At 42.9% G+C, this 18,609-nt stretch overlaps 1 protein-coding gene across 1 annotated transcript in view; it reads left to right on the top strand.

The window, feature by feature from the left end:
• The first annotated feature begins 607 nt into the window (after positions 1 to 607).
• LOC117812322 (glucose-6-phosphate exchanger SLC37A2-like) overlaps positions 608 to 18,609 on the top strand; it is a 24,750-nt gene continuing 6,748 nt past the window's right edge. Inside the window, exons 1-11 of the mRNA XM_034683008.1 lie at positions 608 to 666; positions 7,866 to 7,947; positions 10,163 to 10,253; positions 10,727 to 10,805; positions 10,897 to 11,032; positions 12,226 to 12,302; positions 12,514 to 12,680; positions 12,918 to 12,955; positions 13,045 to 13,191; positions 17,597 to 17,687; positions 17,814 to 17,876. Of these exons, the coding sequence (XP_034538899.1) occupies positions 608 to 666; positions 7,866 to 7,947; positions 10,163 to 10,253; positions 10,727 to 10,805; positions 10,897 to 11,032; positions 12,226 to 12,302; positions 12,514 to 12,680; positions 12,918 to 12,955; positions 13,045 to 13,191; positions 17,597 to 17,687; positions 17,814 to 17,876 (1,030 nt within the window). The remainder of the gene's footprint in view (positions 667 to 7,865; positions 7,948 to 10,162; positions 10,254 to 10,726; positions 10,806 to 10,896; positions 11,033 to 12,225; positions 12,303 to 12,513; positions 12,681 to 12,917; positions 12,956 to 13,044; positions 13,192 to 17,596; positions 17,688 to 17,813; positions 17,877 to 18,609) is intronic.

The raw sequence follows: 18,609 nt of genomic DNA, 5'->3' as shown, positions 1-18,609 counted from the left end.
CCTTAAAGTGTGCATCCTGTAAACTTCTCTCAGTGTTGTCTCTCTCTGTGTGCTTATAGTTTCTGCGTTCTCACTCCTCAACATGAAAGTTGGATTGTTCATTTTGTAGCCACATGGGGTTTGTTGTGGGATATATCATCATGAAGGATGCTATCTGCAGACTTAAAGTCTAACACTCAGAGAAAGCTGTTGGTTTTAAAAACTCCACCAGTGTGAATGACGGCTGCATTGTGTGTTTCTCCATCTATCCTGCATTGTTAAAGAGTCACAGGAGCACAGATCAAACAGCTCGGGGCTTGTAGGACTTGTGCATGAGCCTGGCTGATGAGCAGTGTGTTGCAGTTGTCTCCTTTATTTACCTGGGTGGTTATTTGATTTTCTGTTGAGTTAGATGTGAGTATCGATAGAACTCTCATATATGTATAAAGTTTCTGCATCAGCTATAAGATAGTTTGCATACAACCTCCCATAAAACCACCAGTTGTTGTTTCACACTGGTTTTTGTTTAGTTAAATATGACAGACCAGCTGCAGGATGTTTACTCACACTCTGGAAACGTCTCAAACCGAGCTCTGAGTGATTCTGTTTTGAACAAAGGTTCATCGACATGAAGTCTTCCCTGGCTCCTGGCGTACGGCTTATTACGAGCGTGTCTCGAGATGCTTGGTAAGTTTATTGATTATTACATATTCATCTCCAAACAGCTGTGAGCACTGAGTGTGTGGTGGGGCAGGTACACCCAGTGGGTCCATTATAGTGTAGCAGCTACAGGTAGAGGAACCAAACAGTCTAACACTATTCCTCACTTATGTAGATATAACATCAGGTTCTAATCCCACTTCACACAGTGTCCAATGTTCTTCTAGAGAGGAATCATGAGACACATCCAGCACTGACTGATTTACCAACACATGGAGGGTTTAACTGAAATACATACTTTCATAATCTCAGCTCACACACTGCTGAGAGGATTAGAGGATCAATCTAGAGATCAATCATAACTGTTTCTGAAAGAAGTAATCCAGGATTTAAGGATTTTATCAACACAGGGACTTTACTGGAATATCATGTTATGTCTTATTTTATAAGCTCACTGTGTCAAGTGTTGATCTAAGTTTACTGTTAAAACTGTTAACCATAATATCACAGGAAGAAGGTCAAATATTTGAAGGAATGCTCTGTAAAAAATCTATAAATGTGCAGCCACTTCAGGAGTAAGAAGGCGTTTCCTAACAGTTCGTTCAGGGATTTCTTCTTGTGTAAATCATTCAGAGTTAAAAAACACACAGAAGTGGTCAGACAAGCCCACATCTATAACTGAGGGTGTGTTTGCTGACAGGTTAAAACAAGATCTAAAATATGGCCTTTGTTGTGAGTGGGCTGGGTGACGTGTTGGATAAAACTCATACAGTTAATGTACAAACTGGGAGGTAAAGGAGTCTGATTGATTGTCCATATGGATGGTAAAATCACCCCTAATATAACTGTGTCATACTTTGTGTGTCTGATGGAGAGTAACTCTGAAGATTCTTAGGTAAAAGAGGAGCATCGTTTTGGAGGTCTATAGATTGTCAAACACATTATAGGAGGACCGCTAAAACCAAAAGAGTGATATTCAAAAGAAGTAAAATCACCAAATAAAATGTCTTTAATTATTCTCTTTAATTGTCCCACTGCTTTAAGACCGCCATGGTAAAACGTCTTCTGAAGAGAAATAATCTGAATTCATCTGTACTGGATAATTACAGGCCAGTCTCTAATCTGACATCTTTAAGTAAGATTTTAGAAAAGGATGTTTTTAATCAGCTACAGTATCTCACAAAAGTGAGTACACCCCTCACATTTCTGCAAATATCTAATTATATCTTTTCATGGGACAACACTGAAGAAATGACACATTGGTACAATGTAAAGTAGTCAAGTGAGTCTGTCCCCTCAAAATAACTCAACACAGCCATTAATGTCTAAACTGCTGGGAACAAAAGTGAGTACACCCCTAAGTGAAATTGGGCCCAAAGTGTCAATATTTTCTGTGGCCACCATTATTTTCTAGAACTGCCTTGACCCTTATGGGCATGGAGTTCACCCGAGCTTCACAGGTTGCCACTGGAATCCTCTTCCACTCCTCCATGGCGACATCATGGAGATTACATATTTGCAGAAGTGTGTGGGGTGTTTTCACTTTTGTGAGATACTGTATATGTTTTTATGAACTATTTTAACATCAGTGAGACCTACCTATTAGGTTTTGGCTCAAATCACAGCACAGAGACTACACTTGTCAAAGCTTTGAGTGATCTGAGGTCCAACATGGATCAAAGGATGCCCTCAGTTCTTGTGCTGCTTGACCTGAGTGCAGCCGTTGATACTGTCAACCAAACAGTTCTTTCAAATAGACTTCACAGTTTTATTGTTTTTAACTGTTTGAATCCTATCTCACTAACAGAGAATTGTATGTCAGCATGGGTGAACATTCATCAAACGTTACTAAATTAATTGTGGGGTTCCCCAGGGTTCAGTTTTAGTTCCAGCTCTTTTTTACCTTTTATATGTTACCCCTCGGAAGTGTCATCAGGAGGCACTGCATCAACTTTCATAGCTATGCAGATGATACACAGCTCTATATTGCAGTGTCTCCTGATGATCCAGGAACAACTGACACCCTTTTTAACTGTATTTTATATATTAAGTCATGGATGGCAGAGAACTTTTTACAGCTCAACCAGGACAACACTTAAATTTTAGTGTAATGGCTATTTCTTGTTCAGGTTAAGACGTCAGACTGATCGATGAGATAAACTTATGGAGAAACTAATGGTTGAAGCCCAAACCAACACCAGTTTCCATCAAACCTCCCGTATGAGACCTTTGGAGAAACTGCACCTGCAACATTTTCTATCACTCTTACACAGAACATGAAACTCAGTAATTTTCCACCACACTGAACTGAGAAACTGAAAACCAAACACCAAGCACTGGCTCTAAACCCATGTGAGCAGGTAAAGAATCTTGGTGTGATTTTTGATCCCCATCTTAGTTTTGAGCCACATATTAGAGAGATAACAAAAAAGGCTTCTAATTACCTGAAAAACATTTCCAAAGTGTGTCAGTTTCTCTCTCCAGCTGATGCAGAGACACTAGTTCATGCTTTAGTCACCTGCAGAATTGACTATTGTGATGTTCTTCTTTCTGGTCTCCCCAAAAAGAACATCACTCAGCTTCAGCTTCTCCAAATCTCAGCTGCTAGAATGCTATCAAAGACCAGAAAGAGAGCTCACATCACACCAATTTTCTGCATTGGCTTCCTGTATCTTTTAGATTTTAAGATCATTGTATTGGTTTTTAAATCTCTTAATGTCCCTGCTCCTTCTTATTTATCAGGTTTGCTTTTACCATATGAGCCAGTGAGAACCCTCAGATCTTCGGGTAGTGGATTTTAAATGGTACTAAAGGTTAGAACAAAGACTCAGTGAGGCAGCTTTTTATCATCACGGCCCACGCCTATGGAACACCCTACCTGAAGACCTGAGGGGTGCACAGGGTGTCAACATGTTTAAAAGCAAACTCAAGACCGACCTTTTTAGTCTAGCTTTTAACTGAGTTTTATTCTTATAACAGTTTATTTCACCTTACGTTATTTATTTATTATCTAGTTCAAATTTGAGCCCATATCTGGCCAATGTGGGAATAAAGTCCTTACCAAAAATGTTCTGCACTAATGTGTTCATAAAGGTCTCTAATAACACATATTAAAATATTTACTCTCAACTCTTGTAGCAAAATCCGTGACAGCCACGCCCACTTTTACACATACACTCAAAAGTAGCTCTATTTGTTTATTTCAATATCTCAAATACTAGTTCCAAAAACAATACAGTCAAATATTTCAAGAGTCTAGGTCTTGGTCTTCTCCAGACTCTACATCATCATGATTAGGGTTCTTGCATGCACTGCGTGTACCCCTTCTGCATGCTGAGATACACTTCACACCATTCTTCTTGCAGCTGCATGGTTGCTGCAGTCCTCGTCACAATTACAGCTTGTGAATTGGATGAGCTCCTTTAAGAGCCACTGGATCTAGTGTTGGAACTGGCTCATAACTATGAACCCCTTCCATTCATCTGCTGTATCTGAGGTCCTGCACCTAATCCTGGGATTGGAGGTTGGCATGGAGGCTTTGCAGCTGCAAGTACCAAGTTACACCAGTTGGGGTATACAAGGCAGAGATACAAGATTACAAATACTGCCCTCAGTGACAAGAATGGAGTCAGCATCTCTAGTGCTCCTGGCTCTCTCTGTACCATTGATGAAGAAACTGATGATCAGATAGAGGATGACGTTGAGGTAGACGTCAGACTTGAGGATATAGACATGAACATATCATTCTATAGGTTTGATTGAAGTCATCTCTCCAGCACCACCCTCTGCAGATGATCAAACAACAGCAACCTTCAAAGGGGTGAAGTTGAAGGATGACCAAATCCAGAGCACAAAGAACTCCTGCTGTGGTCTACAGATTTGACTGGATATGATGTACTTAAAAGCCAAGGGCAAACTTCATGGACAACACTTATAACAAGAGTGAGATGATCTATCTCCTCTCTTCAGCATTTGGGGGGCATCAGATCCCTGTGGAGCAGTGTGACAATGATGCTGACACTTCGATTGAGAGGGCAGCATGCTGCTGCTACAGATGACTCTGTTGAGGTTGGTAAAACATTATTTACACTGCACGTCCCAAAAAAATTTGCTGAAAAAGTTGATAAGCTTTGATGAGCAATGTCACAAGATTTATATCCGTCCAGAGTTGCATTAATTGTCTACCAAGATCTTGTATGATGGGAGGGTCAGACCACTGTGCAAAGTCTTCTCCAGTAAATCTCATAGATATTGAATGGGGCTGAGGTCTGGACTCTGTGGTGGCCGATTCATGATGTAAAGAATGAAATGTTCATGTCTATATTGTCTCCAACACACCGAGTGACTCTGCAGATTGAGCTTGTATCCTAGTCTCCATGGTGACCACCTGATCAGCACTCTGTACTTCCCTGTACTACACTTTCATCCCCTGTTGTAACTGATAGATCCTCAAGTCTGACGTCTACCTCAACGTCATCCTGTCTGATCATCAGTTTCTTCATGAATGGTACAGAGGGAGCCAGAAGCACTAGAGATGCTGACTCCATTCTTGTAACTGAGGAAGCAGTATTTGTGATCTTGTATCTCTGCCTAAATGGATGCAGGACCCCAGAGACAACAGATGAATTGAAGGGGTTCATAGTTATGAGCTAGCTCCAACACTAGATCCAGTGGCTCTTAAAGGAGCTCATCCAATTCACAAGCTGTATACGTGATGAGGTGGGAGGTGAATCCTAGCATGCAGAAGTTGTACAGGCAGTGCATGCAAGAACCCTATCCATGATGATGTAGAGTCTGGAGAAGATGAAGAACAAGACTCTTGAAATATTTGACTGTGTTGCTGTTTGACAGTATTGTTTTGTAACTAGTATTTGAGATATTGAAATAAACAAATAGAGCTTCTTTTATATGTGTAAGATAAGATAAGATAAGATAGTCCTTTACTCGACCCACAACGGAGAAATTCAAGTCTCACAGTAACAAAGTAGACAGTGCAAAAGAAATATATAAAGCAAACAAGAGCCTATAAAGTAACAATTATTAAAAAGTTATTAGCAATTAAAATTAAAGATGTAAAAAAATAAGCATATCTTACAACATATCTTTAGAGTCTGACCACTGCAGGAAGAAAAGACCTGTGGTATCTCTCCGTGAGACACCACGGGTGAAGAAGTCTGTCACTGAACGAGCTACTTAGTGTTGTTATGGTCTCCTGGAGGGGGTGTGACGTGTTGTCCATCAGAGAAGATAGCTCTGCTATCATCCTCCTGTCAGCCACCACCTCCACAGGGTCCAGTGGGCAGCCCAGGACAGAGCTGGCCTTCTTCACCAGTCTGTTCAGCTTCTTCCTGTCAGCAGCAGAGATGCTGCTTCCCCAGCAGACCACTCCAAAGAAGATGGCTGATGCCACCACAGAGTCAAAGAAGGACTTCAGAAGAGCCCCCTCCACACCAAAAGACCTGAGTCTCCTGAGTAGAAAGAGTCTGCTTTGTCCCTTCTTGTACAGCACATTTGAGTTGTCTGACCAGTCCAGTTTATTGTTCAGGTGAACACCCAGGTACTTGTAAGATTTCACAATCTCAATGTCCGTTCCCTGGATGTTCACTGGTGTGGGAGGAGGGGGCTTGCATCTTCTGAAATCCACCACCAGCTCTTTGGTCTTTCCTGTGTTGAGCTGGATGTGGTTTCTCTGGCACCAGACTGCAAGATCCTGCGTTAGCTCTCTGTACTCCCTGTCGTCCCCATTGGTGATGAGGCCAGCAATGGCGGAGTCGTCAGATAACTTTTGTAGGTAGCAGCTCGCTGTGTTGTGGGTGAAGTCTGCAGTGTAGAGGGTGAACTGGAACGGTGCCAGAACCGTTCGCTGGTGGGTCCCCGTGCTGCAGACGATGGTGTCGGACTGACACCTCTGGGCCCTCACATACTGCAGACGATCGGTGAGGTAGTCCAGAATCCAGGCCGTGAGGAGGTGATCCACTCCAGAGTGCTCCAACTTGTCCCTCAGAAGCAACGGGTGAATGGTGTTGAAGGCACTGGAGAAATCAAAAAACATGATCCTCAGAGTGGCCCCAGCCGTGTCCAGGTGAGAGAGGGCTCTCTGAAGGAGATAGATGACAGCGTCATCCACCCCGGTGCCAGGTTGGTAGGCGAACTGCAGCGGGTCCATCGATGGTCTTACCAGGGGTCTCAGGTGACCAAGGACCAGTCTCTCCAGGGTCTTCATCAGCTGCGATGCCAGAGCCACCGGCATGTAGCTGTTGAAGTCTTTTGGGTGAGGGGTCTTTGGTTAAAGTGGGCGTGGCCGTTTTTCCACCAAGGAGTGGGTTTTGTGCAAAATAAATGTTTGCAATGAATTCCGAATCCCAAATAACCCCTAGTCTGACCCTCACAAACTGCTGAAGGCAGAATTTAACATTTGTAATTTTTTACCAATAAGGTTCCAGGTACCCAAACTTTAAACAGCTGTCATGGATTTTTCTACAGGAGTTGAGATTAAATATTTTAATATGTGTTATTAGAGACCTTTATGAACACATTGGTGAAGACATTCCCAGATTGTCACAAATTCCCCTAACTACTGCATGTCGTCCCCCGCTCTCTGCTCCCCACAGTTCCTGTCTCTCTTCAGTTGTCCGATTCTAAAGGCAAAAAAAACACAAAATGTGTTCGTCACTTATTTTACTTAATCTGCTGGGTAGCAGATAAAAATCACCCCAATTTATACCCAGCTGGTGTTAATCTACAATAATAACATGATGACTCGTGTTGATTAGATAATGTGTCAGTAACATAATACTTAATAAAGTTATACAGGACTTTAAGTTAGCAAGGAAACGTTTGTCCCTGGAAAGAGTGCCAAACTATAAGTAAGGTACACCTGTATAATCTCATGCTCAGGGGTAGAAGAAGTAGATTACAGATTACAAGAAACACAACCAGTTTAAACACTGATTCAAGTCTTACATTAAAATCCACTGAGCCAGAGTTACAACAGTGAAGCAGCAACATGTAATAGAAGAGCTAGATGATGACAGTCGGTGTGTTCCTGCAGCTGTTAGATAATGAGACATGTGGTTAGAAGGACATTAACACTGATGTATTCATGTGTACGGCTCTCTGTTTTTAACAGGGTGGCTTTATTTAAAGACGAACAAGGTTTTATTCTAGTTGTCCTGTCTCTCATATTTTGTTCGCTGCCTTAAAGCTGGTTTGATCTCTCTTTGCAGGTACCAGAGTTTCATTTTCTTCCTCACCTACATCATCTACACAGCCTACCATCTGTCCAGGAAACCTGTCAGCATTGTTAAGGTGACGGGGACAATTCACTTCCTTTTCATCCACCACGCCATCTCTGGGGCTGAAAAATCAAACAGTTATTTAGAGCAGCGAGATGAAAGAGTTCAAAGATAACCATGAACTGGCTGCAGACTGTCTGTCTCATAGAGTTCACCTCAACTTGCAGCAGAAACATGAGAGCAGCTGTAGAAGCTCATCACCTTTAGACACAGTGTTTTTATTTCTAAGGAAAATATCATCTAGTTTCCTAAAGTCCCATATCATACAGAGACTCTCTCTCCACACAGTGTCATACACCATATGAGACACAGCATTTCTTGACCCATGCATGGGTACTGTTGGAGGACCTCTCTGAATGCCTGGTCCTCGCGTGTTCGTTTGATGAAGAAAATAGGAGGAGGTATTGAAGTTTCAAAAATCAGCTTTATCATCCAGTAGAAATTGCAAAGTGTACAGAGCTCTGGGTCTGACTATCGTGTCCCTGATCAACAACAGTGCTGTTCAGTTCGCGAAGTCTGAACTAACTACTTTTTCCCTGACCCAGTATTTATTAACACATAGGATGAATTTGAATTGTGCATGATTTGAGGGCGTTGTCTCCCCCTCATTGGCCCGAGGCGCGTCCACGTCCTCCTCGTTCTGACTCCCATCATACTCCTCCAGGCCTGAGAAGTTGTCCTGAAACGTGACAGTTAGCGCACACACATTCCTGTCTACCCTCAAGGATAACGTTCTCTCATCATTCACCAATGCACATCAGCTACGTGTGGTCTGCCACCTGCCCCCCCTTAATTTCTGGGATACTGAACCTATGTCTGCTGATGCATGGAATTCTCCCAAGGCCCTGGTTCCTGTTTTTGGCTACATTACGTCTTACTTTTAATATGTCGTTGTGACTACGACCTTCAGGTCCTTCTTGTTGTTATGGTTTTCCGCTATCTAGACATGCAGTCATGGCGTTCTTTGGTTCTCAGTACTTTTCCACTCTCTCAGATGTTCAGGGTGACCGAGGCCTCAATACTGTACAGGTCTCAGTTCTCCGTGGTGCCCAGCTGCATGGTTTCAGTACACGCTAATTTTGTATCTAAACACTCGTGATGATTAGTATATTTGGCTATATGAGTAAAATTAATATGATATAATATGATTAAGTAAATGAATGTGATTGAGTAAATAGTGACAATTGTGAGTATATAAGAGTGAGGTGTGGAGTCCCATATCCACAGTACATAATGCCAAGGTGCCTATCAATCCCCTGATTCATTGATTCCTATTTGGTACCATGTGTGGCAGCAGGCTCACTGAGCACTGCTGTGCCCTTATATCACAGTTTCTCTAGCATGTCCAGAGATATGCACCAGGCATGGGGGGCGGTCCCCGTCGGCTGCAACAGGAAACGGTTGAGCCTCTGGGTTACTGCTCTAGAAATGGTTATCACCGAGTGTTGTATTCCTCTTTGCAATGACTTAAGCTAAGAGAGTTGGGGAGCTACAAGCTCTGTCAGTAGTTGAGAGCTGCTGCAGAATACTGCTGATGACACCAGGGTCATCTTGTGACCTAACCCCGCTCAGTCACCAAAGGTGTTCTCACTTAGAGTTGTGAGGCTTTGGATGCTCAATAGAAATCAGTGCTGTGTCTGGCTCTGGGCTGCTCTGATGGATGTTCATTCGAGGATCTACATTCAATGTACTGAGATGCTCAGAGAGACGGACCCGACTGGGTGGAGAGACGATCTCAATACGATAGAAAACAGTGGTTTAGGATTGTAACCTTGGTCCTTTGAGTGAAGAGACGTTATCTCTACACATTACTGCTGCTTGGAAACCATTCCATTTATCGTTAACCAGCCTGTCTATGTGTGCTGAGCATCAGACACCTGCAGGGGTGTGTCTTAAAGAAGTGTCCACATGAATTGCCTTGTGGAGGCCAGTCCCCATACATCCTCCCTTCACCTAGAGAACCAGTCCTTCTTTACAGCTTTAGATTCTGAGTGACTCCCCACACAAGCCGTTGATGTTGAAATCCTTTTGTTTCTGTTTTTTTTAACTGTCATGATTGTTTTTTTATGTCTTACTCAGATTCACAAATTCTTGCAACCCCTGTATAAAATACTGATATCTTAACATCAGCTCATTTGAATGCTTTCCTTTGAATGCTTTCCTTTGAATGCTTCCAGCTGATCTAACTGTGTAATCTGCTTCCTCCTATCTTCCTCTACCTGATATAGAGTCAGCTGCACAGAAACTGCTCCAATCTCCTCCACCCAGCAGACCTCAACATAACCAACAATGATAACTGGTGTAACTGGGCGCCCTTTGGTTAGTCTAGTTGTTCCCTAACATGTTGTTATAATGTTATTAAAGTCACTTCAGGGTTTTTTAAATAATCAAAAGTAATTATATAACAGACTGCAGTGTAGTGATAAGATGAGAAGTCGCAGTTTGAGTGCAAATCATCAGAAAAAAATCAGTTTCTGGTTGTATAAGACTTTGTGGTGTTTTCAGTTGTACACCTGGTGTACACTGACTGCTGTGGGTTTGCCGTATGGATCTGAGGCACAGCCTGTCTCTTCAGCCAGCCGTTAGGGAGAGACCTTATCAAAGTCCACCTGTCCTGTTCTTTGAACAGATGACTGAAAGGGATTTGTTACCATTGGCTCATTTTCTGGTTTGTTCCCCTGGCTCAGTCATTCAATACAGAAAACAAGTTCATTTATAGAAAAACTCCAGAATTCTGAGTTGGGGTATGCAGTTAGCAGAGACTATAACAGTTTCCTGTTTTCCCTCTTTAGACCAGGACGACTATCGCACACTGTTTGGGGTCTTGGATAGCTCCTTCCTGTGTTCCTATGCCATCGGCATGTATTTCAGGTACGTCTGTGTATCCTCCTGATAAACGTGGTGATGTTTTGGTCTGGCTTCTTTCATTACATTGATTCATAATCCTGTGTTGTGTGTGCAGCGGGATGCTAGCAGAGCGCCTGCCTCTGCGGTGCTACCTGAGTGTTGGGATGCTGATGAGTGGATTGTTCACATGCCTGTTTGGACTCGGCTTCTACTTGGACATCCATTCATTGGGATACTACGCCTCTGTGGAGGTGAGTGGAAGATATCACAGTCATGTGCTTTCTGTCTCATCAGAGACATGTTACATGTGATTATTGGCATGGAGTGTGATATGAATGTTCATGATGCAGAGGGGAGGAGTCTTTATGATGAAGTTGACTCCTAAACTTGTTCCTGCAGAGTCTCTATCAGGCTCTTATTCTAGACTCAAAACATGATATGAAATATAGCTACAAGATTATTGTGAACCTCTCATGCTGCCCTTTACATTTGGTGACATGAGCTGTTTAAAAATACAGTATTTTTCATGAAAGCAATGTAGAGATGATCATTGCCCCTTGAGATAAGATGTGACCATCATCAACCACTAATGTAGCAGCTCAGCCTCGACTTAAAGCCACTGAGGGGCTTCATAGACGTGCTCATCACTGAGGCGCTCACTGTTTCTTCCATTCATCCTGTGAAAATCCGACAGTCCAAAGCTTTCTCTGTGGAGATTTACTTTGTCCTCAATCGTCCGTCATTTCAATCAAAAGCAAGAATCAACATTGGTCATCAACGTCCATTCAAAGATTCACAGTTCACCGTATCTGTATATGAGTGCATCTGACACCTCAGTGAAGTTCCCCACCTTTAAACGGATCCCCTGAACTGGAGAGTGACACCTGCTGGATAACTCATGCATCACACCCGGTCACCCCTCATGTGGCTCCTACTACTACAGAGTCATGAGTTTATGGATACTGTGACTACAGTATTAATCATTCTCTGTTGGTAGTAGATGTTTCACTAGCAAGGACCACGCCACACAAGGAAATAAGTTGAACATTTAATGAATTAGTTGTGCGTGGTGTGCCCAGCAGAAGGAGACTCAGGATGGGGGTTCCGTCTCAGCGTTATCCTGCCGGAGCGGATCTTGACCCAGGTTGTACCTGTAAGTAGACAAGGCATAGAAGGAGCGAGCACGAGTTGAGTAGTAGAGGACAAGGAAATAGGTTAAGTGCAGTAGAGTAAGGTGAGGGAGGGTGGGTTGAAGAATCACGGACAAGCAGTTGGAGTAGGCTGGCTACGTTTAAGAAGGCTTGTCAGGTGATTGAGGGTGTGGTTTAGGCGTGGTCCTGCTCCCGAATCTAAGTTAACACCTTAACTTCATTTGTTTGGTTGCACATGAACTGAGAGGCTTTGATTCATGTCAGCTTCTCCTCCTGTTTGCTTCATCCTGCAGGTCATGAACGGGCTCATGCAGACGACCGGCTGGCCAGCAGTGGTGGCTTGTGTAGGCAACTGGTTTGGAAAGGGGAAGTAAGTACTGCATGATGTGCCTCTACTTTTCCTGTTGAGCTGCTGTCCCCTCTCCTCCCCTGGCTCTATACTTTGCACAAGTGACTGATGTTGGTAATAATGTTGCTGTGACACAAAAGATGAACAATGAATCCTGAAACGTTGAAATATGCCCACTTGGACTCTAAACTAAATACATTTCCCTTCTTACTGTCATGTTTTCTACCACCAGGCGTGGATTCATTATGGGTGTGTGGAACTCCCACACCTCAGTGGGAAACATCTTGGGCTCCCTCATCGCAGGAGCCTTTGTCTCATCAGCATGGGGAATGTCCTTTATTGTCCCTGGACTCATCATCGCCTCGACAGGGATCCTGTGCTTCTTCTTCCTGGTTGAGAGTGAGTTTCTGCTTATCATGGAGACCTAAACACAAATCCACTTCACAAGTTTAAACTGTGGTTTAAACTAAACTTGGATTAAGAGTCTACATTTGATAACACTGCAGTGTCAGGGTTAACAGTTAGCGTGGCCTGTTATCTGTGTTATTTTTCATGTTGTATCTTGTCATATTTGGTCAGAATCATGTTCAAAGTTCTCATAAGCTGTTTTGGGGCGTTTTTGACTCCCTTCCTCAGAACCTGAAGACGTGGACTGCACACCTCCTCTGCACCACGTGACTGTAAATCAGAAACTATTGATCATTCTAAGTAATGTGTATTAAACCTACTTACACTGTTATGGTTTTTCTGTCAGATTGAACAGGAGAGCAGTGAGACTGGGCCTTCCCTGCAGACTGCTTCACACACTGACAAAACCAGCCCCTGTAAAGGTGCCATCAGCACTGAGCCTGCAGAGCCTGTGGAGGAGCACACTGAGGCCATCAGCTTCTGTGGAGCTCTCAGGATCCCTGTGAGTGGAAATCCTTTATATGTGTTTCTGCTTGATTAGATTTGATTGTGTTGGATTTACAATGTTACAATGTTACAATGTCATTTAGCAGACGCTTTTATCCAAAGTGATGTACATACGAGAACAAGAACAACACAAGCAAAGATCTAGACAAGAGGAAACAAGATCAGTAAGAGTAACAAAGTGCTTCAAGTCCATTTGGGTGCAGGTACTGCCAAGCAGTGTAAAGGCAATGCACAAAAATAAATAAGGAATTTTTGTATTAATTGTTTGTAAAATAAGGAACATCTACAATGAAGCAACCAAACAATTCAAGACCTTCCATTATCTTCATCAACAATTAACCTCACCACAATAATGACCAAAGTACCAAGTGCTGGGTCCCTCAAGATCTGAACACAGATTCCCAGAGTAGAGCAGGACAGTGTGAGTCAACTGTAGCTGGAAGACATGATCTGCCACTGGGGACAACAGTGGAGAACAGTCTAGCTAAGTGCATAGTGCTTCCTAAAGAGCTGGGTCTTTAGCTGTCTTTTGAAAGTAGAGAGGGACTCTGCAGATCGAATGGAGTTGACCAGTTCATTCCACCATTTAGGGGCAACAGAAGAGAAGAGTCCAGCTAGTGATTTTGAGGCCTTGTGTGCTGGAAGCACTAGGCCAGGGGTTCTCAAACCCAAATACACAGAGGGCCAAAATAAAATAATCAGTGTAAGTCAAGGGCCGGACTGGTTTAATGTTTATTGCAAAACTTATTGCACATATTGAACATTGAATTAGCAAAGATTAAGTTATTGCTATAAACATTTAAAAAATGAAAAATATGTTGCATTCATTTCTTATTGCTCAATCTGCAGCTTATCTAATGAATGAGCTTTACTCATTTCTTATGAAAATATTTTTCCACAGGCCAACAACATTAGCAAAAAAAATTCTGTAAAGAGAAACCAAAAATGCCCTGTGGTAGTGAGAAAAAGTGCAAAAAGGAAACATATTTCAGCTCAGTCTGCTGCTCTGTGAGGCACACTAGTCTAAGCCAGATACTCAGCATCTCATCTTGGATGTAAGTTCATCAATGTTTGGGGTCAGGCTCTGAGCTGAGGAAATCCTCAGGATTCAGTGAAGGTGTTCATCAGTAAGACGACTCCTGTGAGATGTTTTGTTTAACTTCATCAAAGAGAACAGTTGTTCACACAGGTAGTTTGGCAGCACGGAAAATGGCTCAAGTTTTCTTGCAGCATCTGCGTGTCCCACAGGCGCAGCTTGGTTTTAAAAGCCCTCACTGCAGCGTACATGTCTGTGATCACACGGCCCCGCCCCTGAAGCTGCAGGTCGAGCGCATTGAGATGGCTCGTGATGTCACACAGAAACGCTTCTTCACACAGAAACTTTGTATCACGGAGCTCTGTTGTGTTTTTCCCTTTGCTCTCCAGGAACTGACAGATCTCCTCACGCAACTCGAAACACCTTTACAGCACTTTTCCTTGGCTCAGCCATCGCACCTCTGTGTGATTGGGCAAGTCACCATATTCTTAATCCAACTCCTCCAGAAAAGACTTGAACTGGCGCTGATTTAAACCTATGGCTCTTATGAAGTTAACTGCTTGTGTTATGGTGCTCATCACATGTTCCATTTATAAGGCTTTGCCACACAGTGATTCCTGATGTATGATGCAGTGATAACCTGTCAGCTCACCTGCGCTGTTTTCCTCCCGGATCTTCTCCCGGATCCTGCCCACTAATCCACTCTTTTGCCTGCACTTCGCGGACGCTCATCCGTCGTCAGTCCCACACGTTTATCCAAAGGCAGCCTCATTTCATTTACACATCTGAATACCTCTTCAAAGAGATCTTTCCCCGTAGTTGTGCCATGCATTGATCTTAATCCCAGAAGTTCCTCTGTTACGCACATGCATATACTCTGCCTCCCACCTGTCTTGAACCCCCCTGTTTTCAAAGTCCACCTTTCGTTTAGCCATTTTTGGGGGAGAGGGATAGCTGAAAGTTGACTGCAGGTGACTAGCTTCATAAAGCCGCTGATGAGCGGAGTCGGGTAACGGCTCTCGCATGCGGGCCCTCAATTGACATGCAGTGCATTGTGGGACTTGTAGTTTTAGTGGTGCGTGCAAAATTCCATTGGGCCAGCTCTATAAATAATTTGATATTATCTCGCGGGCCAAAGAAAATGCCACCGCGGGCCGGATTTGGCCCGCAGGCTTTGAGTTTGACACATATGCACTAGGCGCTTTTCAGAGGCTGAGCGTAGCGGGCGAGAAGGGCAGTAGACCTGGATGAGGGGTTCCAGGTAAACTGGAGCGGTTTTGGTGACTGCTTTGTAAGTCATGATTAGAGTTTTGGATCTGATGTGAGCTGCAACTGGAAGCCAGTGTAGCAAAATGAGCAGGGGAGTGACATGAGCTGTCTTAGGCTGGTTGAAGACCAGACGTGCTGCTGTGTTCTGGATCATTTGCAGAGGTTTAACTGTGAATGCAGGGAGGCCTGCCAGTAGAGAGTTGCAGTAGTCAATGCGTGACATTACAAGAGCCTGAACCAGAAGCTGTGTTGCGTGTTCTGTCAGGTAGGGTCTGATCCTCTTGATGTTATAGAGGGAAAAACGGCAGGACCGAGCAATCGAGGCAACATGAACCCTGAAGGTTAGCTGGTCATCGATCATGACACCCAGATTTCAGGCAGACTTAGTGGGCATGAGGTTTTGAGATCCAAACTGGATATTGATCTGTGGGTCCACAGTGGGACTGGCTGGAATGATAATAAACTCAGTCTTGGACAGGTTGAGCTGTAGGTGACATTCCCTAATCCATTTAGAAATGTCAGCAAGGCAGGATGAGAACCCAGCTGAGACAGTTGTGTCGTCAGGTGGAAAAGACAGGAACAACTGTGTATCATCTGCATAGCAGTGATAGAAAAAGCCATGGGAGCGGATCACTGCACCAAGTGATGTGGTGTAAATTGAGAACAGGAGGGGACCAAGCACTGACCCTTGAGGTACCCCTGTTGATAAGCCATGCATATTGGACACTTCTCCTCTCCATGATACTCTAAAAGATCTCCCTGGGAAACATTTCTGATCTGATTATAGTATTTCATGTTTTTGTCTCAGTATTTTCCAATTTAAAATGTAATTCATGAAAATAATTATGATGATGATCATGATGCATTTATATTCTGTATTCATAGAGTGACTGTAATCCTGCTGAGGAGGATTCCATACTCTTACACCCTCTGGTGGTGGTATTAAGAATAACACTAGCTGTAGGGCTATCTGTGTTAATGCATTAATCACGGGGAAATTAAGCTTAAAAATTGTCACCTTATCATTTTAATCCTGTGCCTTTCTGTCCCTTTTGCCACATGGTAGTTAATCTGCCGCAGATTCCTGCTGCCCCCATGAGGGAAAGTAACGACACCACTGAGCTTTTGAGCGGCACATTTCACTTTACAAGACTCCTTGTAAGGAGTCTCGTGACATGGCCCAGCTCACATGTCAGAAGTAAAATGCACTTTGTGTCAAATGGAATGATACGAACACTAAAGTATGTTGAGTCTCTCAGTTGTCACCCACTAGTTCAGCACACAGGTGCAGCTAATCAGACTGATGTCAGCAGGCATGTCAGGGACGTCCTCGGGCTGTTCTCACGTTCCTGTTTTCAACAACACTCAAAGCTAATGAAGCTATGTGGATGTTTTTGTTTGTTTTGCACCTTATTGAAATATGCTGCACATTTTGTACATGCACTCCTTCGTATGTCTTAATCTGCAGTGAGGTGTCCTTTAGAAGAAGCTCTCTGAAGCTGTCTCCCCTCTCTAAGTCATGTTTCAGATCATTAATAAACCTAAAAGTCAAGATCCTTCATTTGATTCCCAGATCAGGACACTGGTAAGGATTGCATTACCTTGTTAATATGGAATTGAAAATGGATTTGAAATGCAAAAAAAATAAAACATTTTAAACATGCGATTAAAAATGCAATTAATTGTGATTAACTTTTGAAATTCAGCAATGAATTATGACTTAAAAGATTGACTCGTCTTACAGCCCTAACATTTTTACTACAGATAAAAACAATGTAATAAAAACTGTTCAAATCACTAAAACTGCTTTAAAAATAATGACAAAGAAACTTTTTGATACATAAGGGAAGATTGACAAAAGTCAAGTTAATCAAGTTTTTCAAATTCAGCTTTCTAGTGATGACAGACTCTCCCCTCCAAAGCTAGGAGCAGCTATGATGCTGTGTTTTAGTGGAGAAAGATGCAGCGCTTCTTTCCCCCTGTGTTTCGTCCATTGCTGTGTGTTAAAAAGTGAGAGTTATGATAAAGAGGAGGACTGTGTGCACTGATGAGGGTTCTTTGACAGGTGGTTTTTATGGTGTTGTGTCTCACACAGGGCGTGGTGGAGTTCTCTCTCTGTCTGTTTTTCACCAAGCTGGTCTGCTACACCTTTCTGTACTGGCTTCCTTTCTACCTCTCACATGCTGGTGAGTATTAACACACACAGGCGTTCTTCTTTATCTTCTCTGGAGATGATCATTAATGTAATTTAGAATAAGCCTGATAATTCAGAGACATTTTAAAGACTTTGTGGATCGGGCTTTTCATTTCAGCACATTTAGATGCAGAGGAAGCAGGATACATGTCCACACTGTTTGATGCTGGAGGAATCGTTGGTAAGCTCTGAGCTTCAAACTTTTACTTGTTTTAGTTGACTCTAAACCAGGTATCTGGATTTCTTATGATAAATATCCCCGTTTTAAAATCCCTTGAATGAGGGGGCAGTTTGACTTCCTGTTTAAATCATACATGTCATAGAATTTTCATAGTCTTATATATGTATGTTAGAATGTTTAACATTTATATCGTTCCAGTCTAAGTGTCAGGGGCAGAGTAACTTCATCTGTGTCATTAGACGTCACTGGGTGATAGGCGAGACTGGGTCACTGTAGTAATCAAGGTCTTTCTCCCTGCTCCTGTCTTTATCTGTCTGTTGTGACTGACTTAGTGTCTCCAGACTAGAGCACCACTCTTCTTCCCCATTGTTTTGTTTCCTATTGTCCAAATATGGGTAACAAACTGTAGTGTTGTCTTTGGGGGAATAAAGGTACATGCCTGAGGATTTGTCTGTCAGAACTGACTTGGCATTGCACTGCACTCTCCTGCCTGTGTACTGTTATGTTATTTTTCCTTGATCAAGTTCTACATAAACTATTTCAACGTAACCCGTCACAGTCTCCTGAGTCTTCTGTGTCCAGTTTATTGATGAACTCCACCACAAATTGGCGTCACGAACGAGGATCTTTGCGACAGAGACTGTTAAGTGCAAACTTTATTTGCTATCACCATGTCTGAGTCTGACAAGATCTCAAAGAAACTGTAATCCTTGACACATAGTGACAGTATTGA

Source organism: Notolabrus celidotus, chromosome 5 (genome assembly GCF_009762535.1).
Source record: "Notolabrus celidotus isolate fNotCel1 chromosome 5, fNotCel1.pri, whole genome shotgun sequence".
In the NCBI taxonomy this organism is placed as follows: Eukaryota; Metazoa; Chordata; class Actinopteri; order Labriformes; family Labridae; genus Notolabrus; species Notolabrus celidotus.
Note: the sequence above shows the minus strand (reverse complement) of the source record. Positions and strands in the feature narration are given on the sequence as shown.